At 36.2% G+C, this 27,541-nt stretch overlaps 1 protein-coding gene across 3 annotated transcripts in view; it reads left to right on the top strand.

The window, feature by feature from the left end:
- DGKB (diacylglycerol kinase beta) overlaps nucleotides 1-27,541 on the top strand; it is an 808,203-nt gene that overhangs the window by 57,467 nt on the left and 723,195 nt on the right. For all 3 annotated transcript variants that reach the window (XM_056117996.1, XM_056117994.1, XM_056117995.1), the window contains one exon: nucleotides 26,433-26,693. In XM_056117996.1, the coding sequence (XP_055973971.1) occupies nucleotides 26,624-26,693 (70 nt within the window). In that variant the 5' untranslated portion in view covers nucleotides 26,433-26,623. The remainder of the gene's footprint in view (nucleotides 1-26,432; nucleotides 26,694-27,541) is intronic.

Here is a 27,541-nt window from a genome sequence, read left to right as displayed (position 1 = left end):
TGATGCTGGAAATTATTTCTTAGGGCAATGGAAACACAAAATGTTTGATATGATAGTATGACCATTTAGAAAAACTGTAGTTTTAAAAATATTATTTCAAAAATATATATGAATGTATACTAAGAAGTCCTAGCAGATTATTTACAGGGAAAATGCTATCTATTATCAAACAACCAAATGGCATATGAACTTATCATAAATATAGTAAAAAAAAACAATTCTGTGTATCTATGTATCAGTATCTTAAAGGCACCAGCTTAAGTTGCAGTTATTATAGGATTTCCCAACATTGTTAATATTTTTAAATTTTTACTAAATAACTCTAGAGATTATTCTTTGCACTATTAGATGAAAAGTTTCTGGCACCTACCTACTAGATAACAGCCACAAGAGACTAGAGGCAAGGGTCACAATGAAAATGGTTGAACTTAAGCAGATTTTATTAGAAAATAAATGAAAAATCAAGTAAGCTTTTACAGCATGGCAAGGGGTTTCACGAGTGGAGCAATTCCAATGAGAAGTTGTTATTTCACCTTTTGTACCTTTTTAATGAGGGAGGAGAACAATTGTACTTTTTATCCATGTTATGCTGAGGAATGTAGGGCATTATAATGAAGATAGATAGGGTATTTAATATGGTTGCCATCTGGTTATTTATATGGTTTGTGTCTGGGAAATTTTGGTATTCCATTAATTTTATTGTCAGGGTAAAAATGTTTTTTCTCTAATTTCACCTTGCTTATTTACTCTGGTTCCTTTCTATTTCCTTTATCAACAACAGCACTCCGCACACCCAGTCCACAGTTGTGACTATCAAAATGTTTGCACGCATTGCTTAACTTGCACTTCGAGGGGCAAAATTGTGTCAGATTGAGAATAATGCTCTCTACAAATAATTTAAATCCACCTGTGCGAGATTCATACATTATCTTAAGATTTAATATTTTTAATAATTATTACAAAATTAAACATCCTATAAGTGTTTATTTTCCAGAAGCTCTTGTATAATAGTGTAGCTCAAAAATAAATCAATATTATTTACAACTAATGGATTAATGGCTTCATGTCATTTTATTTTACTCATTCAGAACATTTAAAATAATGAAACCAGGGGTTTGATTGATAGTTCAGTGTGTAGGGTGTTTTCTTTGCACGTGGCCAAGTGTCACCTTGTAAGATACTCTGAGCATCAGTAGGATTGATCCGTGAGTGCAGATCCCTAAGTGCAAAAATAATGAGAAAGAGTTGAGGTGTCTAATCTGCCTGAAAATGCTTATATTTGCCTGTGATGACCACCCATCTGATATTTCTCATAAAGATTATTGCTTTTAAGGAGTAGTATAATACAGATGAATTCACTATTTTTCCCATTTTTTAAAAATCCAATCACAGTAATATATACATTTATGGAGTTGTTCATGATTGGATTTCAGACATATAATGTTCCAACACCTGTCCCTTCACCAGTGTACTTCCCCAAATAAAAATTTTTCCCTTTCACACACCCCTCCTCCTCCCCTCCCCTTTCCACTGACTGCTGCTATGGCAGGCACTTTTTTTTTTTTTAATGTAGGAATCATTGTCACTGTCACTGTCCTCCCCTTGTTCATTGATTTGATAGAGCAGGTCCAGTAACATTGTGAGACTTGTTGTTACTTTGTTTGGCATATCAAATACATCACGGGTAGCTTGCCAGACTTTGCTGTGTGGGTGAGATACTCGGTTGTTTGCCAGGCTCTCCAAGGGGGGGAAGGAATCGAACTCTGGAGCACTGTAATTTATTCAGCCACTGATTAAGCTGGCTATAACAGTAATGAATTCCATATTACTTTCTTTAAAAAAAATAAAATTTTATTTTCATAAAGTTTTTCACAATAATTGTTTTTTTCTTTTATTTTTATAAAGTAGTTCACATTATTTAATTTTATTTAATATTCGAACACCAATCCCACCACCATAACACCTTTTCACCACCATATTTGGGATGTTTCCATCCTGAACCTCAACCCCTGCCCCAAAGCTGAACTGAAATAATTCATTTTGTATGTTTGTTATGAATTAACTGTTGAAAGTGATCCAAAAAGGTTATCTTAGAGGAAAGTGTGCAAAGATAGTTGTATTTTACCCAGGGGCCATTAAGCCCTTCTATAATAGATTACTAACATGTTATTGAAGATTGAGCCTGTGTGCTTATATATATATATATAATATATTATATATATAATATCACTATCACTGTATCACTGTCATCCCATTATTCATCGATTTACTCGAGCGGGCACCAGTAACATTTCCATTCACCCCAGCCCTGAGATTGTAGCAGTCTCTCCTTACTTGTCTTTCCCAATACTGTCGTGTACTGGAGGCTCTTCAGAGTCAGGGGAATGAGACCCATTATTCTTACTGTTTTTGGCACATCAGCTACTCCACAAGTAGCTTTCCGGTTCTGCATTGCAGGCGGGATACTCTCAGTAGCTTGCAGGCTCATATATGTATATATATGTGTGTGTATATATATACATATACATATATATATGTATATCACTTGTAATCACTTGTCATCCTGTTGTTCACCAATTTGCTGAAGCGGGCACTGGTAACATCTCAATTCGTCCCTGTCACTTGCTAGTGTAGCCAAATGCTGTCTGCTTGCTCCAGGAACATGAAAAGCATGAAACCATTCCTTCAAGATCTTAATAAAGAAGTTCAACCATCTCGTAGGTGGGCAACCAGGTGTTCTTTTGACGTCCTATAGAATCCAGTCAGTAACAGCTCTAGTCCACTTGTCTCCAAATTGCATCACGTGTCTGGCCCATCTGATTTTTGATACCTTGGCAAATGAGAAAGCGTCCCTGTTTCCTGATTGCTGATGGAGATTGGAACTATGGATTCCTTCTCTCACTTGAGTGAAGCATTATACTCCAAACATAGTTCTTTCGATTCCTTTTTGGGTAACGCGAAGAGCATTCTCATCCTGTTTTTGTAGGACCCAGGTCTCTGAGGCATGGAAGAACAGTGGAGTCGAAAAGATGTGCCCTGAGTCGGAGGTTCTTTGTTCCCTTTAGAACTTCTTCAACACGCTTGAAGGCTTTCCAAGCCACTCTCTTCCTCCTTTGCAGCTCAGATGCCAGGTTGTTTGTCATGTTGAGTTCTTCACTGCATTGGGAGATGTTCTTTCTATTGAGAGCAAATGGAATGTCAGGGACTAGTTTCTCAAAAATTGTTTTCGTGAGATTAAGCTGCAGACTAGCTTTTCCACACTCATGGTCAAAGTTGGTTAGCATCCATGCCCCTTGGCTGATGTTTGATGTTATCAGAAAGATGTCATCAGTGAAACTAAGGTGGTGTAGTTGCTGACCGTCTATCTTCACTCCCATTTATTCCCATTCCAGTCTTCACATGATGTTCTCAAGGGTGGCACTGAAGAGTTTCAGTTAAATGGTATAGCCTTGCCGAACCCCCCTCTTTACATCAGTACTTTTTTGTAGAATGGTGAGATCTTGGTGGTGAATCTGTAACACAGCTTGCGGAGTATCCTAATGTACTGAGTTTGACCACCCTGTTTGGCTTGGGCTCCGATGACCACTTCAGTCTCAACAGAATCAAAGGCCTTTTTAAAATTGTTGGACATTAAACAGCAGCATCTTGAACTCTCGTGAAACCTCAATGAGCTTGGTCACCATGTGGATATGGTCGATCGTTTTGAATCCTTTATGAAACCTGGCTTGCTTGCATGGTTCTTCTTCATCTAGTGTTCTGCTTACTCGATTCAAGGTGACTCTAGTGAACAACTTGGAAATGACGGACAACAGGCAGATCAGACGATAGTTGCCAATGTCATGGATGTCTCCCTTCTTGTACAACAGCACAGTCCTGCTGGTTTTCCACTGGGACAGAACCTTGAATTCAGACAGTTTGTGTGTGAAGAGCTGAGCCAGTGTATTGACGTGTAATGGTGGCAGATTCTTCAGTTGTTCAGGTCTGATATTTTCTGGTCTCGGTGCTCTACGCTTCTTTACTGATGAAATTACATGTCAGATTTTGGAAGGGAAAACGTTGGGAACAACATATCCATCTTGCAGAATTTGGTATGTGGGCAGGTGGATGTGGCTATCAGAGAGATCCAAGTAAAAGTAGTGGATAATCTTCTCCATTGCCATTCTGGAAGATGTGAGAGATCCATCAGGACATTGGAGGGCAGTCATCTTGGTCTTGTATTTTGCAAAGGACAGGTTGGTGTTGTGAATACTTTTCCTGGCTTTTGCTGCATCAGCCAACACTGAGGAGATATATATATATATTATATAATTATATATGTATAATTATATATATATGTATAGATATATTATATAATTATTTCTCTCTCTAATTTGTTGCCTACTGTCTGAACTCCATGAAATATAGTGTGGTAATTATGGAAAATGGCTGGGGAGTGTCTTATGATGTGTCAGCAAGTTCCAGGAATATGTTCACTCATTTGTGAGGATCAGCCTGAGCATGTGGAAAATGGCCTGGAGCACAGTGGTGTTTGGGTAGTGGAGGTTGGCTGCCAGGGCTGGGTCCCTTGGGGCATGGAGAGCTCTCACACGCCCCCCCCCCCACTGGGGCACTCTGAGTGAAAAAAACCTGCGTGGAGTTCTGTGGCATGGTTAAGGGGGGTCTCATTTTATGCTCCCTTCTGGGTGGAGCAGCTGTGATTTCTGGAGTGTGGCTAATTAGGAGATTATCTGGAACTGGCAGAAGGTGGTTTATGGCTATATATATATATATATGAAATATATATATTGTATGTGTGTATAATATATATATATATATATTATATATATACACACGTTACTGGGGCCTGCTCGAAGCAATCGATGAATAACAGGATGGTCATGATCGTGATATGTATATATCTGGGCTGAAGTGATAGCACAGTGGGTAGGGCGTTTGCCTTGCACGCAGCCAACATGGCCGACTTGAGTTCGATTCCTCTGGCCCTCTCCGAGAGCCCGGCAAGCTACCGAGAGTATCTCTCCCGGACGGCAAAGCCTGGCAAGCTCCCCATGATGAATTTGATATCCCAAACACAGTAACAAGTCTCACCATGTTACTGGGCCCACTCGAGCAAATCGATGAACAATGGGAGGACAGTGACAGTGATATATATATATATCTAAAAATATATTTTTCTCTAAGATTGTTTGCCTTCTACTTTAAACCCCACCAAATATGGCACCCTATTCTTGAAATATTAGTGGTGTGAGATATAACATGTCATTTGCATTTGTAGCCTCATGGTACAGGAGAAAGTTCACTCATGTGGAGAGTGGCCTTACAGGTGCCCGCTCAAGAAAATTGATGAACAACGGGAAAACAGTGGTACAGTGCTACAGTGCTTGCAGCCATGTGTTTCTGGAATTCTAAATTTTTTAAAAAATATTTGGGGTCCAGAGGCATCTCTGTGGCATGCTGCTCTCTTCTGATATTCATTTATGAGTCTCCAAATCATGGCCATTAAATAAACTTAAATGGCCTGATTTTCATCTCCTTTGAGGTTTTTTTTTTTATGGGTCTCGGAAGTAAATTAGATAAATGAGCTAGTATACTGAGCTGGAGTGGTTTGTGGGTGTGACTCCTACATACCTAACTTTTGGTCTTTTAATTTCTCTGGAAACTTGGTCCCAAATATTTTAGAGTCTAGGCACAGCGGCAATTTTGGCATATTTGGAAGCCTGAAGGCACCATCAGGCTTCTGATGCATTCATCCTGCAGATACAGGTTGACCTGCGGGGTGGCATCATACCCCCTTGGCAGGCACTTTTCATCTCTGTCTCTGTCTCTGTCTCTGTCTCTGTCTCTGTCTCTCTCTCTCAACCTCTCTTTCCTTTTGGGACTTACTGTTTGCAACAAAGATAATGAAAGGTTATCAGGTATATCCCTTTACCTGTGCCCTTTACTCTGACACAATGTTGTGGCAAGTTTCTAACCATTGACCTGTCCTTCTGGCCCCTGTTTACCATCGCCTTGGATATTAGTCATATATACATATATATGTGCATATTTGTGTATGTATATTATATCCCACAATGAATGCATTCTATACCTGTCCCTTTCCTTCTGACTCATTTAAGTCAACAGGATACTCTCCATGTCAGTAGATTTACAAGCAAATTTTATGACTTCCTTCTAACAGCTGCATAGTATTCCATTGTGTGTATGTACACAAGGATTGTTTACAGAATTACCTATTATGAATAGTGCTGCAGTGAACATTGAATTGCAGATGACATTTCTGGTGAGTGTTTTTGGGCTCCCAGAGTATTTTCCCAGAAGTGGTATTGCTGGCTCAAATGGAAGCTCAATTTCTAGTTTTTTGAGGACTCTCTATTTTGTTTTCCAAAAAAACTGTACAAGTCAACATTCCCGCCAACAATTCCCTTTATTTCCACATCTACACCAACATTGGTTATTCTTGTTCTTTTTGATATGTGTCAGTCTCTGTGGTATGAAATGATATCTCATTTTTTTTTTGATTTGCATCTCCCTGGTGACTAGAGATGTAGAGCGTTTTCCCATTTACCTTTTGGCCAGTCAAATTCCTTCTTTGAGGAAGTTTCTGTTCAATTCCTCTTCCCATGTATATATTTTTTTATTTATTTGAATCTCTGTGAAAACAGTTGCAAAGTTTTCAGGTTTAAGTATCAGTCATACAATGATAAAACACCCATCCCTTTACCAGCGCACATTTTCCACCACCAATAACCCTGGTATACACCCTCTCCCACACCTCCCCCTGCCAGTGTGGCAGACTATTTCCACTTTACTATCTTTTTACTTAATGACATTCAATTTTTCGACAGAAGACCTACCCTTATTATTTGGAATTTTCCCCCAACACTCAGATCTGCCAAGAAGGCGTCTTAGGTAATTTGTTTTCTATTGCTGATAATGAAGAGCATGTGATGTTGTGCGACCGCAATAGCAGCCACACAATTTTGGATTTCTGATATTTTAGTAATTAAGTCTGGAGGGATTTCTGCCAAAAGCCACTGGGTTCCGGGATTGGTTTGTGTGCCTCTGGGATCATGGCCATTGTGGAGCTGGAGGAGCCGATTGTGGGTGGCAACTCGGGGTCTCATAGGGGTGGGGAGAAGGGACGGTTTCAGCCCCCATCCTCCAAGGCCCTGCGTGTCTCATCACTGCAGTCTCGTGTCCTTTCCCCATTTTTAAATGAGGTTGGATGTTATTTTCTTGTAAAGTTCTACCAGTTTCCTATATAACATTGATACTAACCCTTTATCAGGTGGGTATTCAGTAAATAATTTTTCCCAATCCATGGACTTTGTTGGTATCTTAGACATCATTTCTTTTGAGATTCAGAAGTTTCTTAGTTTTTTTAGAGTCCCATATGTTTATCTTTGTTTCCACTTGCTTGGTCAGTGGTGTTTCATCTTTGAAGATATCTTGAACTTCAATGTCATGGAGGGTTTTCCTACGTTTTCTTCTGTGTACCTTATGGATTCAGGCCTGGGTCTGATATTGAGGTCTTTAATCCATTTTGATCTGACTTTTGTGCATGGTGTTAGGAAAAGGTCTGGGTTAATTTTTTTTAATTATACATGTTGCAGCCCAGTTTTCCCAGCACCACTTGTTGAAGAGTATTTTTTTGCTCCACTTCATACTTAGTGCTCCCTTATCAAAGATAACAAAATAGGAGACTAACACCCAAGAATAGCCGAGATAAGTACCAGGAGTTTCACTCCATGGCTTGGAGGCCCGCTGCACATGCTAGGGGGAAAGGCAGCTTAGATAGAGAAGGAAGCACCAAATAAAGGGTGTTGGGAGGATCCTCCCAGGACAGGAAATGCATGCTGAAAGTCGACTATAGAACGAACATGATTTCCACTCAATGCCTCTTTTGCAAACCACAACACCCTAAAGGAGAGTGAGAACAAAAGGGAATGCCCTGCAACAGAGTCAGGGTGGGAAGGGGGGAAAGGGGGTGGGAGGGATACTGGGATCAGTGGTGGTGGAAAATGGGTACTGGTGGAGGGATGGGTGTTTGAACATTATATACATTGTATAATTGAAACCCAAGCACAAAAATTTATAAGTCTACAACTGTATCTCAGGATGTTTCACTAATAAAAATTAAAAAACAAACAAACAAAAAACAAAATAAAGATTAAATGTTTATATATTTGAGTGTCTCTGTCAGGATATTCAAGTCTATTTCACTAGTCTGCAGGTCTGTTTTTGTCCCAATATCATGCTATTTTAATTACTTTCACTTTATAGTACAGTTTGTAGTTGGGGAATGTGAGACCTCCCATCTTCTTTTTCCCAACAATTGCTTAAGCTCTTCATAGGGGTTCATTGTTCCATAGCAATTTCAATAGTGTTTGATGTATTTCTTAAAAAAATGTCATTGGTATCCTTATAGGTACCACATTGAATCTGTATAGTGTTTTGGGGATTATTGCCATTTTGACAATGTAATCCTCCAGATATATGAGCAGGGGATGTGTTTCCATTTCCTTGTGTCTTTTTTTTTAATCTCTTCAAGTAGTCTTTTGTTGTAGTTATCTTTGTATAGGTCCTTCACATATTTAGTTAAACTGACTCTGAGGTAGCTGATTTTCTGAGGCATAGTTGTGAATGGTACTTTTTTTTTTAATATCTCTCTCTTCTCTTTCATTATTTGTATGTAGGAAAGTCATGCACTTCTGGGTGCTGATTTCTTAGTTTGAATTTTCCCTACACTGATGTATCAATGTAGATATCCACTATTATAATAGCAGGGTATAGGTAATGTAGGGATATGATGTATTCATCTTTATAAATGAAGTAACAGTGTTTTAAATTTCCAGAAAAATCTATGAATCTCAATATTTAGAATCAAACAATGTAAAAAATATAATCTGAGTTTTTAACTATGTAGCCACATGTTTTCAAACTATTTTGGAAATAGTAACGGGATATCAAACCATGTTACATGAGTAAATTAATATTTTCATGGAAAGAAAGTCAAAAATTTAATTGCTTTGCAAAATCATCAAATTATAAATAACACATAATGGTACTATTTGAAACTATGAATCTATAAATAGCTGACAAAAAGAACTATCCAATTAAAATTTTATTTGGAGAAGGTTAGGCTTAAGGATAGATTAACATGTTAACATTTCAAAATAAAATATTTTTGTTAATATTATGTCACTAGAATATGCTAATGACATTTTGATTTTTAGATTTTCAGCTTTACTCTAAAACATGAATATCCATGTTGTGCTTGCAAATGTTAATCAAAAATTCCATTTAAGTTTATTTAATTTTTTTGTATAGTTCTTTTGGTCTAGTTTTTACAAATAATTTTCTAAACACCAATTCATTAGTCCTGTACACATTAAAATAAATATTTTTTAGGCAAAGATATGCATGATTATCATATGAGACCAATTTTTGTGCAAAATATACTTATTTTTGAGAAACTATGCTTTATTCAAAATGAACAATAGTATTTCATAAGAAAATGTCTACCTGCTTGCAGATTTGAAGTGTCAATTCTTTTTGTTTGTTTTTGTGCTACAACCCGGCGATACTCAGGACTTTCTCTTAGCTTTGTCCTCTGGGTTCACTCTTGCCAATAATCAGGGGACTATATGGGGTGATGGATATTAAGCCCTGGCTACCAGTGTTCAGGGCAAGCACCTTACACACTGTATTATTTCGCAGCCTCCCAGTCAATGGAGATTTTTGCAAAAGAAGTACCAGATACATTACTATTAGAATACATCAATTAAATGTGATAATACAAATCTGCTTTCCCAATTTTTTTTCCGTTATTAATGAAATTAATTTTTGTTATCTTGTTCTTGACAGTGAAATAGGTAGTTCCTATCAAATTACTTTTTTCTTACAAATTTCTGGATATCTGGTTGGTCATTGAGATCACCTAGAATTTTGCAATTTGGCCTTTCATAACTTTAGTTGTTTACTATGTATTATCATTACATAATAATTTGGATTATATCACTACAGATTTTAGTAGGGTGTGCTGAAAAATTTGAATCTTTAGATTTCACACAGTTAATGTGAGTAATGTAGGATGTTTACATTTGGTCAGGAAAGAAAGGGAAAAGAGAAAGGAAAATGCATGTTAAACGGCATTAGAGATCCCTAATTAAAGAAAACATTGTTTCTAGGGAAAAATAGCAGTAATATTGGTTGGTGGGACAAGAATGGAGAAGAAAATCTGTGAACTACTAAAATAATAATTAAAAATAGAAAATACCTGTATTCTCATTTTACCCCACAGTTACCACTCCTCTCCCAAAAAATTTGGAGAAATCTCTTGTGCTTTAGCTTCTTTATCTTTTTTTTTTTTTTCACACTCAGTGGTGCTTAGGGCTTCATGTCTTTTGACTCAGGGATCACTCAGGGGTAGGGCTTCAGGGTACCAATACGGGGTGCTGGGCATGGAACCTAGCTCAGCTGACTGAAAAGTTAAGTGCCCTGCTTTTGGTAATATTGCTAAACACCCTCTTTATCTTTGAAAGTCGGCCTTCCTATATTCGTTCTACCTCACTTATACATCTGACTACAAAGAAATGTATATAGATATGTGTGTATGCACATGTATACACACATATATACTTATATACTTACATTTCATTGTATGATAATATGTTAGGGCATTTGCCTTGCACGCTGCCTACCAGGCTGACCCATGTTCTATTCCTTCGCCTATCTCGGAGAACCCAGCAAACTACCGAGAGTATCTCGCCCACACGGCAAAGCCTGGCAAGCTACTTGTGATGTATTCAATATGCCAAACACAGCAACAAGTCTCTCAATGGAGATGTTACTGGGCCTGCTCCAACAAATCGATGAACAACGGGAGGATACTGCTACAGTGCTATTTCACATATGACGGTAGAATCAAATCTAATTACCAAGATTAAGAATAATAGTCAGCTGTCCGTATTTTTTTGGTCTTTTATCCATTTTTTTCTGTTTGAATCTCCTGACTTTCTCAGCCTTTTTTTTTTTTCTTTTTTTCTTTTTTTCTCCTTGCTCTGTTATCTGATATCATGCTTGGCCCCTATATCTTACTGCAAGTTCACATCTAATGACAATACACAATTTGCAGGCCTAGTTTTTATATCCCCTTGAGGATGCTACATTTCTTACCAAATATTGTCCATTTACATCCCAGAGGGTCAGGTCTTAATCTAATGATGTTTATTGTACTGTTTTTACATGTGACTTCCTTTGCTCACACATATTCTTTTTTTCCCCTTTTTGGATCACACCCAGTGATGCTCAGGGGTTACTCCTGGCTCTGCACTCAGGAATTACTCCTGGCAGTGCTCAGGGGACTATATGGGTTGCTGGGAATTAACTCCAGGTTGGCCATGTGCAAGGCAAACACCCTACTCACTGTGCTATCACTCCAGCCTCTGCTCACACATATTCTTATCTCAATATACATTTCCCCATTTTTTCTCAGAAGAGTACATCCATATTAAATACATGAGAAAAAAAAATCATATTGATCCCTCAGTGTATAATACTGTTGCTTTTCAAAGTTCCTTCAACTGTAGGCATTTCATAATATAATGATTCACTGATAACTGTCTTGTGGTAGCATTGAGATCCAAGAAGATAAACATTATGCATATGACAGTGTCTAATAAACAACATATAATAGAGGCAATGAAAAGAAATAAAAAGTCTTAAAACATGATTCCTGCCTGTGTTTTTTAAATTTACAGACTAATATTTGAAAGCTATTTTATCTTTGCCTATCTTTTTTTACTACACTCTGTTTATTTACATTACATTGAAAAAATGCTGCTATAGGTGGAGTATAAACTTTAATTATAACTGAGTACTAATTGTTGAGCATTATTTATACAAAACAAAAATTCCAATATGAACGAACTTATGTGGCAGAAGACTTATTCACATTGGATGTTTCTATTTTCTAGACTCCTTGTCTATTGATATAATTTAGAACAAGTGTATTAAAATGTATTAAAATGTGTAATAAATTAAAAAAATAAAATAAAATTCCATCAAAGGAAGGTAACTTTTAGGATATTGTTAATAAAAATTTCATAACATAAAAATGCTTAAAGCTTCTTTACATATGAAGAACTCATAATCATGAATAAGATTTATTAAGTTGAACTATGAGAAAAGGATATATTTTGCTTTATCTTGTAAAATTAATCTGAATGCCCAGTGAACACACAACACTTGTTCAGTGTCCTAGAATTTGAAATGAGCCAATTAAAATGAAAATAAGGTCACATCTTATAAATATTGTGTTTTTTTTCTCTACCACCTCAATAAATTATCATCTATTTTGCAGCTTCAGACATCTATGTATTCTCTCTCAGGTTTCCTACACCAGGAAACTGGGACTGGATTAGCTGAAGTTCTCTTCTCTGTGTCTCAGGAGGCTGAAATCAAACTCAACAGGGCTAAGTTCTCATGTGGGCATTTGAAGGGGAGGATCTATTTTTGAGCTCCCTCAGGTTTTGGAAAAATGTATTTACTTGGTAGTTTGCAGAGAGAGAGAGAGAGAGAGAGACAGAGAAACAGAAACAGATACAGAGAGTAAAAGAGAGAGAAAGAATTTTCACTGCTATAATTCTCTGGCTCTCAGGCTTCCTTTGCATAACTCACTAGATCAAGTATAATTTGTGACGTCTTCCTTAGATGAACTTTAAGTCAACTAATAAGGACTTTAAAGTCAAATAATAAGATCATTTATTTCCTGAAATATCAAGTAGGTTATTAATATTTAGGAACTAAAAATAAGTTGTCAAAAAATAAGCTATGCTTCTTGAAAACACTGCACTCGAAAACAACTTTGCTAAACGTTTGAGACTTTATTTAAAGAATGTAATCCCTTATGACTCAGGGAGAAAAAATACTCCATCAGGTTTCTCTAAAAAAACATGTGTGTGTGTGTTTGTATGCTGTGTGTACAAGCATGCTTGTGTTCTGGAGGTCAGTTATGCTAGGTGGATAATCGAATTGCAGATTTATGTATTCAATTCTATATCCTTTTCCCAGAACCTGGTCTGAAGCTACTTAACCTAAGTAAAAGTTGTATAATTTGTGTCTGAAAGAATATTAAAAGAGAAATTTGTTAGTTGGAAGTAGACCTCACAGATGATTTAGGCTCTCCTTGGATTTCTAAGTACTGCTAAATTTAGGTCATTCCAACCAGGAGAGGCTGAGAGCTACTATTTCTCTGCTGATATCTGAACAGCCACCGCTACTGTAATCATTTATGCTATAGCTGATTTTAAGTTTTACAACCTCATTTCATACCTTGAAATCCCAAAAGGATCAATTTAATTTGAATATTTCTCTCATTTTTTCTTAGAAATTTGCATTGGTCTTTTTTATTTTGATTCAGTTTTTGATTTTTCTGCAGAATGCCCTGCAGCCATTCTTGAATTCATACACTTTTAATGATTTTATTTAACAATTATTTTAGTTTAAAATTTGATTTTTCATTTTTTTCCTTCCGCAATCAGACGAGATCGGATGTGTTCAGGGTGGTATGGAGTGATAGCACAGTGGTAGGGCATTTGCCTTTACAAGCAGCCAACATGGCCGACCCGAGTTCGGTTCCTCTGCCCCTCTTGGAGAGCCTGGCAAGCTACTGAGAGTATCTCGCCTGCACAGCAGAGCCTGGCAAGCTACCCGTGATGTATTTGATATGCCAAACACAGTAACAACAAGTCTTACAATGGAAACGTTACTGGGCCCGCTTGAGCAAATCAATGAACAACGGGAGGACTGACCGACCGATTTTTCTTCTATTTCTTTGGTTTAAAAATTTTAATGTAGTTCCTTGTTGGGCCTTAGTAACACACAGAGTGAATTGAGTTCATTTATTGATTCTGGTTTTGTTTTGTAATTCTGCAGATAATCCTCTATAGCTTAAGGGAAACAAAAAGTTTAACTTGTATTCTTAAAGTTCAGATATTGACTATTATAAACATAGATTATAAATGTGGCTGGCACTACCATTATGCAACAGTTATTAAGGTAAAGGTAAAGGCCCTCCCGTTGATCGTCGATTTGCTCGAGCGGGCCCAGTAACGTCTCCATTGGAGACTTTGTTGTTACTGTGTCTGGCATATCGAATACTCTCGGTAGCTTGCCAGGCTTAGCACTGTTCCCATCATAAGAACATGGTATGGGGGTGTGGTGCGGCCAGCAGGTCAATCTGTACCTGTGAGGCAAGTGCATCAGCAGCCTGATGGCATCTTCAGAACTCCAGATACCCCAAAATTGCTGCTGTGCCTTTGGCCAGACCCCAAACACTTGGGGCAAAGTTTACCAAGAAAGTAAACGGCCAAAAGTTAGGTATGTGGGAGATACACCCACAAACCACCTCCGGCTCAGCTTTATAATTGGAGGCAAGGCCTCTCTGGTTCCTGATAGAACTGCTTAATGGCCATGATCCCAGAGACTCAAAGACACATCTCAGAACCTGGTGGCTTTTGGCAGAGATGCGTTTGGTCCCCACAATGGGTTACTGACACTGTACCACCCCAGGGGGGAAAGGGTGTTGTCCCTCCGCCTGCTCCCTCGGCTCGGTGGCTGCCATCTTCCAGAGGCCACTGGACAGTCAGGTTTGGGCCTGCAGTGACGAGACATGTGGGGCCTCACGGGATGGGGGTGGATCTGGCCCTTTCCTCCCCACTCCAAGGAGACCCCGAGTCGCTGCCTACAAACAGTCTCTCTGGCTCCTGATCAAACTGCTTAATGGCCATGGTCCAAGAGACTCAGGAACAAATCTTGGAATCCAGCAGATTTTGGCAGAACCCTCCAGATATAATTGTTAAAATTTCGCAATTCCAAAATCTCGAGGCCACTACTGCAGCCTTGCAACATCATATACTATTCATAACAAGCAATAGAAAACAAATTGTCTACTTTTTGACAGATATTAATGTTGGGGTAAAATCCCAAATAATAATGGTGGGTCTGGTGTCGAAATACTGAATGCAATCAAAGTAGAGAGAGAGTAATGTGGAAATCATCAACCCCACAGGTGGGGGGGAGGTGTGGAATGAGAGATATACTGGAGTTTTTGATGGTGGACAATGGGCACTGGTGAAGGTATGGGTGTTTCATTGTATGACCGAGACTTAAACCCGAAAGCTTTGTAACTGCTCTCACGGCGATTCAATAAATAAAATTATAAAAAAAAAGAAAAAAAAAGAAACATGACTCTGGCAAAAAAAAAGAACATGGTATAAAAAAGTTAAATAATTTTCAAAGTGATGAATTTAGGACAGATACAGCTTTATAATTTATTAAATGACAACTGAGCCAGTTTAGGGTTTATGTTTGAATTATATCTGTTTAATTGTGAAAATTGTGCATTGTCCTAGAGGTACTAAAGAACTTTGAATGATGTCAGATGTGGAATTATGTATGCTTGTATGCAATAGACTTTTGCATAGAACATCTGAATTTCATGCAGAGAATGAAATAAAATTTGTATGACTACAAATGAGTGAAGGAAGCAATCGCGGTGTAAAGGAAACTGGTGGTCAGAGGGATGGAGATCATGTATACTTGTTAATTATAGAATATCACAGAGCAATTACCATTTTAAAGATAAATTTAGCAAAATTGTTATATTCCACTTACATTTCCTTCAAACTATTCTGCAGTTTTTGGTTAAAACATAATAATAAAATGTTGAATATTTAAAAATCATATGTATGAAGCAAGAAAAGGGAAACATTTTATATTTTAGCACTAGAAACAATGGGGAAAATGATTAAATGACATTGAAAATCCTTATAGTGATATTTTTGGTGATTTGTGATATTCTTGGAAAGTTGAAGGTAGTCTTTTTTAGGAAAAAACAAATCTATATATGGCTAAAATATGCCTCTATTGCTGCCCTCTATCTCCATGTCTATAAATTGAAACAGCTCTTTGTTTTTATACTGTGGATTACTGCAAGCATTACTTGTTTCTCAGAGCAGACATCAAATTTCATTTGATAATAAAAGTCCCTAGTGTGGTTCAATAATGATTTTCCTCAGGCAGTTTATGCTCTAACTTGAACCTGAATAACAGCATTCAGGTAAATCATTTTCTAGCGATGAAGAATTTAAAAGATATTAGTTCCCTACAAGCAGTCATCTATTTCCAGGAAATGCTTTGAATTAAATACAATATTATTTAATTAATAGAAAATATGTGTAAATACGTATTCTTAAAAGAGTCAGAGTATCATACCATAGGGTATTTAGAATCGAAGTTAGTTGATGGAGTATTATTTTTAGTGAATTTTACTTTCTTAAGGTACGAACAAAATAGTAACGATTAAATAATAATAATCACTGTTTTAAAAAATAACTGTCTCTGTTAAAAATATTTCCAAGTAATATATATTGGAGAAAAACAAACACCCGTAAAAGACTTCTATGGCTGTTTTCCTTAATCAGTATTTTATTATGGAGATAAGGTTAACACATCCCTTTTTTCATTTTCTCCTTTTTATTTTGACTTAAATTTGTATTTAGACACTGATATATAACACAAAACTTAGCCTGTTTGCTGTGAAAAAATTTCCTACAAAATAAATCCTTTCTATTTCTGTCTTCAGGATCTTTACTTTTGTTTATTGTGTTGTTGCTGTTTCTTGATTTTATTCTGTGATTATTAATTGTTCAGCAAGAAATTTGTATTAAATCCAAAGAGACCAAAGACTAGATAAATCTTTAATCTCAACTCTTAAAGAATTTCTTCCACATTCAGATTGAGAGTTACATTTTAACACACACACACAGACACACACAGACACACATACCATGCTTCATTCAGCATATACAGGATATACAAAAGTGTAATACAATATGGTAAAGTAATAATATTTTGATATTTTTATATTTTTATATATATTAATAAATTGCCTTATGTTACTTGTTCTTCGTTACTATTGCCTAAAGACCACCAAATAGTGCTGTCAAAAACAATTTTATTGTTCTTATGAATTCATTGGGTCAGGTTTTAGAATGGACATAATAAACATATTCTACTCTACTAGGTTTCTCATCTGGGAAGAACTACTGCTTAGAAGGGGACCAATTGAAAACTAGAGCTAGAGTTACCTGAAGACCTTCTTTCCTTCATATTGGGAGACTGATGCTGCCTGTTGCTGGGAAATTCAACAGCTGACTGCTGGCTGGTGTGCCTATGTCTAGTGTCACTAGTGGTCTCTTCTCATTGGATGCTTTGGAGTTTTTTAGAAAACATTGGTTAGCTTTCAAGAACTGATGCTCCAGAAAATGATGCACAACTGAAGTGGGTGATATTTATAATATTTAGTCATAAAAATCATTCTATCACTTCTGTTCTATTAGTTGAGGTTACACTGTAGTACTGTCCTTCCATTGTTCATTGATTTGCTTGAGTGGGAAACAGTAATGTCTCACAACAAATTGTGAGACTTGTTGTTACTGTTTTTTGCATATCGAATACTTCACAGGTAGCTTGCCAGGCTTTGCCGTGTGGGCAAGATACTCTCAGTAGCTTGCCGGGCTCTCCAAGAGGGGCAGAGGAATCAAACCCTAGTCAGCCGTGGGCAAGGCAAACGCCCTACCCTATGTGGTATCGCTCCAGCCCGGAGGAAGTCACAAAAATACAACTACTTATGAGATGAGATACAGGTAGGTCAGTTGAAGGACTATAGAGACAGTCTAGATGCCATTGGGAGTAATAGTAAAATTTTGGTCATTTTTGGAAAAAGAGTATTTACCAACAACATATTATTCAGTATTTTATATTGAAAAATATTTTACTCCTGTACATAATCACTGTTTTTACCAAGAGCTGCAATCTCTATTTTAAGAAATTTCCAGCTTAGAATTATGTATGAAAAGATATTTTAAAGCTCAATGAGTGATTTTCTTGAAAAGAATAAAGTAATAATTTAAATATAAAAGCAAAGACTATATAAATGAAGACAATATAAACCTTGATATATTTCCTGCTTTTGAATAAGCAAAGATTTCCTTAATTTTATCTTTTAGGTTTTTATGTCAGCAGTATCTAAAAATAACACAATTTTGAATCTTATGTTAAACCACCCACATAATCTCCTGAAGATTTGCAGACGTCTAATCTATTTCCTCTATATGCATATGCTGCATATGTAGATGTGCATATATTTAATACTATAAATTTTTAAGCTCCTTATTTATAATGAATTTTTAAATCTTTTATCTACAGAAAAATCTTTTTTCCCAGACATCTCTTATTTTATTAAATTATAGTAGCTCTTGGAGGTGGGTGGTATTATATACTTTTCATAAAAAAAATTTAACTCAAAATTTAAGTTGTGATTCTTTTTACATCTGAAGTCAGATAGCTCTCAATTGGAGAGAGAATATACCTTTATCTGATTCAAAAGAGGTAGACTAAGAATATGACTAATTGTCCTTTAGATGTCTTAGTCAATAAAATAATGATTTAAATTAGGTTTCTATGATTACATATAAATGTAATAAATAGGTTGGCTTTTCACTCTGCAATTCTTATAAATCAAATATTACCATATTTGGATACAATTCTTTTCAGATTTTCCCATTATCACTTTGTTCTTCTTCATCATTGCCTAACACAAATTTCAACTCTTATACATTACTGAAAAAACAGAAACCATGAATCAGAAGCTATTCTACTAGGCACCGATTCTACAGAAATACATAAGTCTGAATTTGTCAAGATAAATTTTGATTCTTGCTTATTTGTTGAAATTTATTTTGTTTTTTAAGAAAGTTGAAACACTGACCAAATTCTCTCTCCCTGAAGTTTGAAACATTCTCTTTATTAAGTCTTCAATTTTCAAAGAAGTTCCAAGGATTCTTGCAAACAAAAATGTTTCTTGATTTTTAAATTCTTTTCTCTGTAGCTGCTTTTAGCCATTTAGTCTTCTCACAATCACTCTTTTCAAAGAACTTATGGTATTGCCTCTACTCCATAAATTCAGTTCTTCTATGCAAGCTATTTTAATTTGATCTGCCCAGCTCTAGAAAAATTGGTCTACTTAGGGCATAAGTGACTAGGATTTGTCTTTGGAACTTTTAACTTATTTAGATGATCAATAACTATTATATGTCAGTTCAACAATTTTAAGCATTTTGTCCATCATTTGATGTCTTTTTGACATTGTATTCTAGTGTTTTATCTCTCCTAGCAGGATAGAAGGATTGAATTGGCAAGATGTTTTTGAACTTCAATCTTAAATATGGAACCTCACTTGAACATTGTGTTGTGTATTATTTTTCACATAAACTCTCTTTCCCTGGATATCACTGTATCATTGTCATCCATTGTCATTTTACTTGAGCAGGCACCAGTAACATCTCTATTCGTCCCAGCCCTGAGATATTAGCAGCCTCTCCTTACTTGTCTTTCCCAATGATTGGAGGATCTTTCAGGGTCAAGGGAATGAGACCTGTTATAGTTACTGGTTTTGGCATATCGAACATACCACGGGGAGCTTGCCAGTTTCTGCCTGTGCGGGCAGGATACTCTCAGTAGCTTAGAGGGCTCTCCTAGGTATATATATGTATACCTTTTATATATAAGCAAATCATAGAGAGAAATATATATATATGCCTATATATTTCTCTCTATGATTTGTTGCCTACTGTCTGAACTCCATCAAAAATGGTGTGGCAATTATGGAAAATGGGTAGGAAGTGTCTTATGATGTGTCTTCAAAGTCATCCACTTTAAACTTCGTAAAGTTCCATTTGTTGGGTATGTTAATCTTCCGTGTCCAAGAAACTTCAACTTGGCCCCATTATAGGTCCTCAGTGTGGTGAGCACATGATACTAGCCACAGACACTGTGCCCTGGGGGTTTTGATATAGGAGTTTTTGTTTGTTTGTTTGTTTGTTTTTGTTTGGGTTGGTTGGTTGGTTTGGGACCCATGCCCATTGATGCTCAGGGATCCCTGTATATACTTGGTTGTATGTATTTACATCTTTAGAGTCCCTTATTGTCCTCAAAGAGGATAAGAGAAGTGGAGTAGGATGAAGTAAGAGAAGTTATTTGTTTACTTCCTCCCCGGCTAAATCATTTGCAGGATATCATGACCCACTACCCAAGACCAGAAATTCTCTCTGGTATATTTACACTAGCAGGTCCAGCCTAGTCTGGTGTTTCTTAATTGCAACGCAGTCTCTTCAATGAAAGCACACTTTTACTAGACCAGGACACACTACCAGTCTGCATAAGTTTTTCCGCTCCTGTCTACATTTGCTAAATAATTCTTTTTATTAAATGTCTACATCATACCAATTTCAAGTATGCCATATGTTTCCTACTGGTACTTTTTTGTAAACTAGGAAACATAATGATTTGGGATTATGATAGAAAACCTTAACACACAAGTATTCCTATCAAACCTAAAATAAGGAAAAGCAGGATTGCTTGGAGAGTCTTCAGTGATATAGAATTAACTCTTGACTAATGAAGAGTGGGTATGGTCCTAATATGTTTACAGATCACAATGAAAAATTGATAGTCTCAGCTAATCCAATGTGTATTTCGAGAGCAACTATAGACCTTTAAAAATGTCACTCACTCAACAAAAATGGCGAGGACCTGATACATGCATCATCTTTGTTCATTGGGTTGTGCTGTGAAGTGTGAGAAGAATTTTTTGACCAAGTGCAGAGGCCAAAGAGCCTTCTCCAACTCTTCAACATAATTATTCCCTGCTGCCAGCTAAGCAAAGTGGCACATCTATTGACTAGCTGAGAATACCAGAATTAGACTACTTTCTAACAGCCAGCAAAGTGGCTCCCTCCTGACACTCATTTTATGAGCCTAAAGAAAGCATTTTGGAGAAGAAAGGGAAATCTGTGTTCACTCTATAGGGAATCCTAACTCAATATTGCCATTTTTCTATCTGTACACTTGTGAAGAGGCAGAGAATATAAGGGAATTCTACTATTTTTTGCGTCTCCATCTGCAGCATGAAGAAGAGCTGTAACTCATGCTTTAATATTACACTTAGAACATTTCTCTTTTCAGGGCTTGTTAATTGAAAGTAGTTTGACTTTTTGACAAGGTAAAGCTTCTCTATCTGTACTACATCCTTATTTATTTATTATTTTTTTAAAATTTGGATTGAATTTATCAAATTTGTGAGAAACTGAAGGCTTCTACTAACAAAAGGATAGAGAGTCTTGATTCCAGTTTGGTGTCAGTATAAAACAAAGAGAATTTATGTCAGGTCCTTTTGAAGTATCATTATCTCTAACTACCACTTTTCAAAATGCAAATTAAATTAGTTCAATTCAAAGATGTGCTTGAGACAGAAGCTAAACGACTTAAATGACAAGCTCATGCAAAACCAGATAAAGCAAAATTATGTTTTTGATATTGGAAAATAATTTTACAATAGACCCAATGCTTATGAGTGTTGCTATAAATTAGTTAAGTGGCATCTTCATTCTGACATCTCTTAGGAATAATGCTCACTTATAAGGATTGAAATATTTAATATAAAAAGCAAGAATATGCAAACTGTGAGAAAAAGTGAGTTTTTAACAAGTATAAAAACTTTTATTATGAATGCAGCTTATTTTGTTCATGTACCTTCAATTAAAGGTAATCTATAGGCTCCTATCAAAAGTGAAGCCTGTAAAGATGATATTTTTACCTGGATTCTCTTTTAATACCATTTTTCTTAACCTCAGAAGTTTGTGCCAGTCTCTATCTTTATTTTTCCTTTATGTCAAAAAGCATATCAGTAAATTCATTTTACAAATATTTATTCAATAGATACTAAGTACAAGGAAACAGAAAAAAATCCTGCCTTCATGTAAATACAAGAGAATATCACAAGATGATGGCTAAAAAATGAATATAGTGCATACATACATCAAGATGAAAATTGAGAGCAAACCCCACAATACTTTTTTGTTGCTCTGTCCTTTTCACAGAATTCTCATTACCCAAATTTCTATTGTAATGAATAGTTATTTAGTTATTTGATATTCATCTGATATTTAATGATATATTTAGGAATATGAATATTAAATATTAGAAACAAACTTGTATTTTATAAAAGTTATAATTCAAATAAAGGCTGACAGAGGGATAGTATATATTAAAGTTCAGTTTTAAATTTAATAATGAAATAAGATTTACCTGATTAGACAGTAATCATGTTAATATCTGAACAATGTTAGTTAACCAGTCATTTAAAATTTGAGTTCTTTAATTACTGATGATTTTTAATAAACTTAACAGCAGAGAGCATACTAAAATGAATTTACTAAATGCTAAAATAAATACTAAAATAAAATAATAATAAAATAATATTTTATTGTTAATTGGCAATAACATTATTACTTTATTTTTAATTATTATTTTATTATTAGATAGTCTTTAATCCTGGAATCAACTTTTGACTGTCTATTGGCATTAAGAAATTGGAATTGTTAAAGAATATCTAGATCTACCAGAGAGTAATTAAGAAGTTATTACAATAATGGTAATGATAGAGGATAAAACTCAAAAACGAAATTTTTCTGAAAAAGAAATTTTCAGAGCGATTGAATATGGGGGCCTCTTTTGTAAGCTCTATCATTGTCTTTTTCCTCAAAATAAACACCATATCTGTCAAGTATTTAAAATTTCTTCAAAATTGGCATCTCATTGGTTTTCATAGCAGGTGTGTTTTTGTTCCAATAATATTTTACTAAATTGATGGTTGAACAACATTTGTTTTCCACAGTTTATATGTACTATGGTTAAATGTATAAAATTATACTATTGAAGATAGAAAATACATCATCAACATCCCCCCTCCCTTGGTATTCATCAGAGGCTGGACAAATAAACAAACAAGCATTAGACTGACAAGAGAAAACTGACAAGTATATTGTGTATATATTTGTGTATATATATATGTGTAAAATTAGCAAAGCTGAATAACTCAATCACAAGATTTTCAGAGAGTCACCTTACAACCATTCACTAAAATGAAGATTGCAGGAGAGAGAAAATCAGTTAAGCCAGATTCAAGGCATGCATGATTTAAGTGCTTCCCTCCACTACAATTCTTGGTTTCTATTAAAAAAAATCTTGATAGCTTAAGAATCTCATGGATTTCTTGCTAACACGTCAATATCCAGGTAGGAAGCTAGAGGAAGACAAAAAAGTGTTAAGTGGTTACTAGCCAGATAATTTTTTTTTTCTTTTTGGGTCACACCTGGCAAAGCACAGGGAATACTTCTGGCTCTGCACTCAGGAATTACTCGTCGCGGTTCTCAAGGGGACCATACGGGGTGCTGGGAATTGAATCCGTGTCGGGCATGTGCAAGGCAAATGCCTTACCCTCTGTACTATCACTCCAGCCCCCTGATTTTTAAAATAGATATTTCTATGTATCTCACCCATATATTTGCATATATCTCACCCAACATCTACATATGCCTCCTTGACAACTTCTAGCAATGGACCTGAGAAATGTATTGTGAATTGTTTGTTTTAATAGTAAAATTGTTCTATTGAGGGAGAATACGAATTTTAAGGCGAAGGTGGTATTTAGAGAGAGAGAGAGAGAGAGAGAGAGAGAGGAAGAGAGAGATACCAATAAAGAAGAAAGTAAGAGAGAAAGGAGAAAGAGAGATGGCACTACGAAATATGAAAGGGAAAAACCATCCATCCTGGACTGAGATTCAGGCAACTCCAGGATGGAGACCACCTTAAAGTAAAGGTGACAGTTGACCTCAGAGTAGAGGGAGCACCTAGGTGTTCCTATGTTCTTGTTATTTTGGAGCCACACCCTGCACTGTTCAGAGCTTACTGCTGACACTAATCTCCGGAAACATCCCTGGTGGGCTCAGGGATCATATGGGATACAAGATAAATACCCTACCCACTGTGCTCCTGCCTCCAAGGTGTGTCTATTTTATTCAGTAAATCTAGGGTTCTGGTACCAAGGAAGGGAATTTGATATTGGCAGGACTTAAGCAGTCAGCCTTATCAACCAGAATCCTATCCCCAATGTCAATGCCATCATTTATTGAGTGGGAGACCATTAATGTTTGCCTTGTAGAGTTCTTTAGTGATGGTGGAGTAGTATATAAATGCTATAGGAGAGTGGCATTTTTAAGACATACTCTTAATGAAGCAGACACTTTACTGAATTTAGCAGAATTTTTGCCTTTTGTCTGTTTTATCTCTGTTGCACTCCCAGTGCCTAGAATGCTGAGACAATGCCTGGCCCCTGCTCAGGATACATTTTTAAATAAATAGGCCAACTATTGTTATTCTAAGCAAGAAATTTTTGGTGCAAGACCAGAAACTGATTCTGGTCCTCTTCTATAAAAGAACATTGCTTGATTCTGGCAGTGAAGATCACTTGAAAGTCAGGTTCAGATAGGGACAGGTATCCAATTATTGCTGTAATTGTTTAAGTACAACTATTTTCATCCTGTCCTTAAATCTCTCCACTCAACATTTCAAGCTCTATAAGACAGAATCTAATGTTCCAAATGTGACAAAATCATCTGGGTTTTCTCTTTTAGGAGGTAGAAAACAGGACACCTTGTTTTGCAGTCCCCCCAAAGCTGCATGGGACAAAAAAAAAAGAAAAAAATTAAGGTAAATTAATATGAAGGATGAGATCAACAGGAAGGAATGTGCAGATGACACAAAATTATGTTCCTCATGGATTAGCATTCTTTTCAGTTTGCTGAAACTTAGGTCTGTGATGAAAGAACATCCCTTACAAGAGAACAGATCAAGCTGCCCTCGTCACCCCAGAACTAGTTTTCCCCTCAGTTGAGGATCACACTGTCCCCGTGTAAAACTAAGCATAAATATTCACAGGTATGCCGCCAGATAGTGTTTTACGACAAATATAACTAGATGTTGTGACAAGGTCTTAGGCTTAATATGGGAAACAAATACAGAGATGCTAAAGAAAATTACAAACTGAGACCAAATATAGGTACTTTGGCTTTAGGTAATGATATCATATAAATAACTGACTAGTCATGCATTTCAAGACTGATTTAATTGCTTCAAAATGCTTTTCTTTTGAGGATCATCATAGCCTTAGAAAGGGTGTTTAAGGAGTAGTTGATTACAGTCTTTGATCAGAAATGGAAACCAGATGGTTTTTCATTTCATTTTCCTTTATAGATGCAGTAGTAAGTAGTGAGTTCCTGACAACCCAGGGAGTTATTTTTAAGCATGATTCACAATAGAATTATCTGTTATCATCATGCAAGTATGTCAGGCATTTGGAATTGTTTCAGTTAGGTAAAAAATTTGTTGGTTTAGGGGGCTGGAGTGATAACACAGTGGGTAGGGTATTTGCCTTGCGTGCGGCTCAACCCGGGTTCGATTCCCAGCATCCCATGTGGTCCCCCGAGCATAGCCAGGAGTAATTTCTGAGTGCATGAACGAGAAGTAACCCCTGTGCATCTCTGGGTGTGATCCAAAAAGCAAGAAAAAAAATGTTGGTTTATAAAATTTTACAAATATTACAAATTATTTTGTTGCTTTAGAAATTAATTTTCTGGTTTCTCAAAGTCGATTTACATGGCAGGTTCAATGGGATTATTTCAAATTTCAGAAAATCTGTCACACTATTATATTGAAACTGTAGGTATCTAGAGAACTTAGTCTTTTTAATTATTGGATCTAAATGTTTGTCTAGTGTGTTTAAATATAAAAATATTGATGATTTTCAATTTGTTAAACCTAACAACCTTGCTATTATGTAAAATTTGTAAAACAACAAAGAAAGACTTGTATGAAAAAAAGAATCTATAATATACACACATTTTTGTTTTGTACATTGTACATTTTTGTTTTGTTTTGGGACCACATCCAACAGTGCTTGGGACATTCTCCTGGATTTTTACTCATAGATCACTTCTGGTGGGATTTAGAGGAAATGCATGCATGCTGGGAATTGAATCTATATTGGGTATGTGCAGGACAAATGCCCTACTCATTATACTATGACTCCAGCCCCCCAATTATGTATTTTTCCCTTGGTTTTTGGTTTAGGGAGCACATACCTCTTTGCTCAGGCCTAATTCCGGGCTCTGTGCTCAGGATTCGGTCCTGCAACTGATCAGGGGCCTATAGGTAGGACTAGGGCTCTTTATAGATAAGCAAGCCTCTTACTCCCTGTGCTATATCTCCAGCCCACATTTGTAGTAGTAGTCATATTTGTTTTCTGTTTGCCATTAGGAATTGTGTGTTAAAAACCATTAAAGTGAATGAATAAAGTTGAATATCATATAAATTAGAATGATAGAAAACTAATATCTAGGAATTCAAGATTTTAGCATTTGAATTTGTCAGATTTTGTGTTAGTAATGCAAATTCTATTTCCCCTTCAGGACTTTGATCCATTATTGAAACTACAAACCATCACCCACAGTGATTTCATTTTGACAGACTGCATATTTATAAATCGTGAAGAATTTTATCTTGAAACATGCCTTGCTGAAAGTGTGAATCATAGTATTCTGCTATTCATCTACATAAAGAATTCTTCACCTGGTATGTAAGACAACTTCCTGCCACCACCATGACAAACCAGGAAAAGTGGGCCCATCTCAGCCCCTCAGAATTTTCCCAACTTCAAAAATATGCTGAATGTAAGTATTTTTTTGATTTATTCTTTTGGTTTATTTGGTATTTGTTCTACATAAGGTTTTATGTATTCACTAATAGAAATAACAGGATTTGTTTATCATCAAGATGGTTGTAGTTGTATCTTTTCTTGTACTGTTAGCTTGAGATGGTCATTTGGCATGAGAAAAAGGAAAAAGGAAAAATATTACACAGGGAATGTAGTATGAATGGTGAGAGTAGAGAGAAAACCATGGTAACTGGAAGAATAAGATGCAACAAATAAAAAGAGAAAATGTGCAATTGCACAGAGTAGTAGATGCGCAAATCCTGAATCTGCTGGAAAACTTTTGCAAACAAGAAGTGTGGCAAATAGGAGAGAGTGTCAGGAGTAGGCAGAAATAGGGTAAAAACACAAAAGGCAAAACTGGAATAGTGGGGCTGGAGCAATATTGCAGCTTGTGGGGCATTTGCCTTGCACACGGACAACCTGGGTTCGATTCCCAACATCCCATATGGTCCCCCAAGCACCGCCAGGAGTGATTCCTGAGTGCAGAGCCAGGAGTAACCCCTGAACATCGGCTGGGTGTGACCCAAAAAGCAAAAAGGAAAAACAAACAAACAGAAAACAACTGGGATAGTGAAAGAAGTGATGAGTCAGTAATAGTTCTCATTGAAAGTGTAAATGCTATAAATAAAATGAAATATTTATATCAAAAATAACCAAATATAGCACTATAGCACTGTCCTCCCATTGTTCATCAATTTGCTAGAGCAGGCACCAGTAACATTTCCATTGTGAGAATTGTTGTTACTGTGTTTGGCATATCTAATATGCCACGGGGAGTTTGCAGCTTGCCAGGCTCTGCCATGA

The sequence above is a fragment of the Sorex fumeus genome, unplaced genomic scaffold (assembly GCF_029834395.1).
Source record: "Sorex fumeus unplaced genomic scaffold, SorFum_2.1 ptg000037l, whole genome shotgun sequence".
NCBI lineage: Eukaryota > Metazoa > Chordata > Mammalia > Eulipotyphla > Soricidae > Sorex > Sorex fumeus.
Note: the sequence above shows the minus strand (reverse complement) of the source record. Positions and strands in the feature narration are given on the sequence as shown.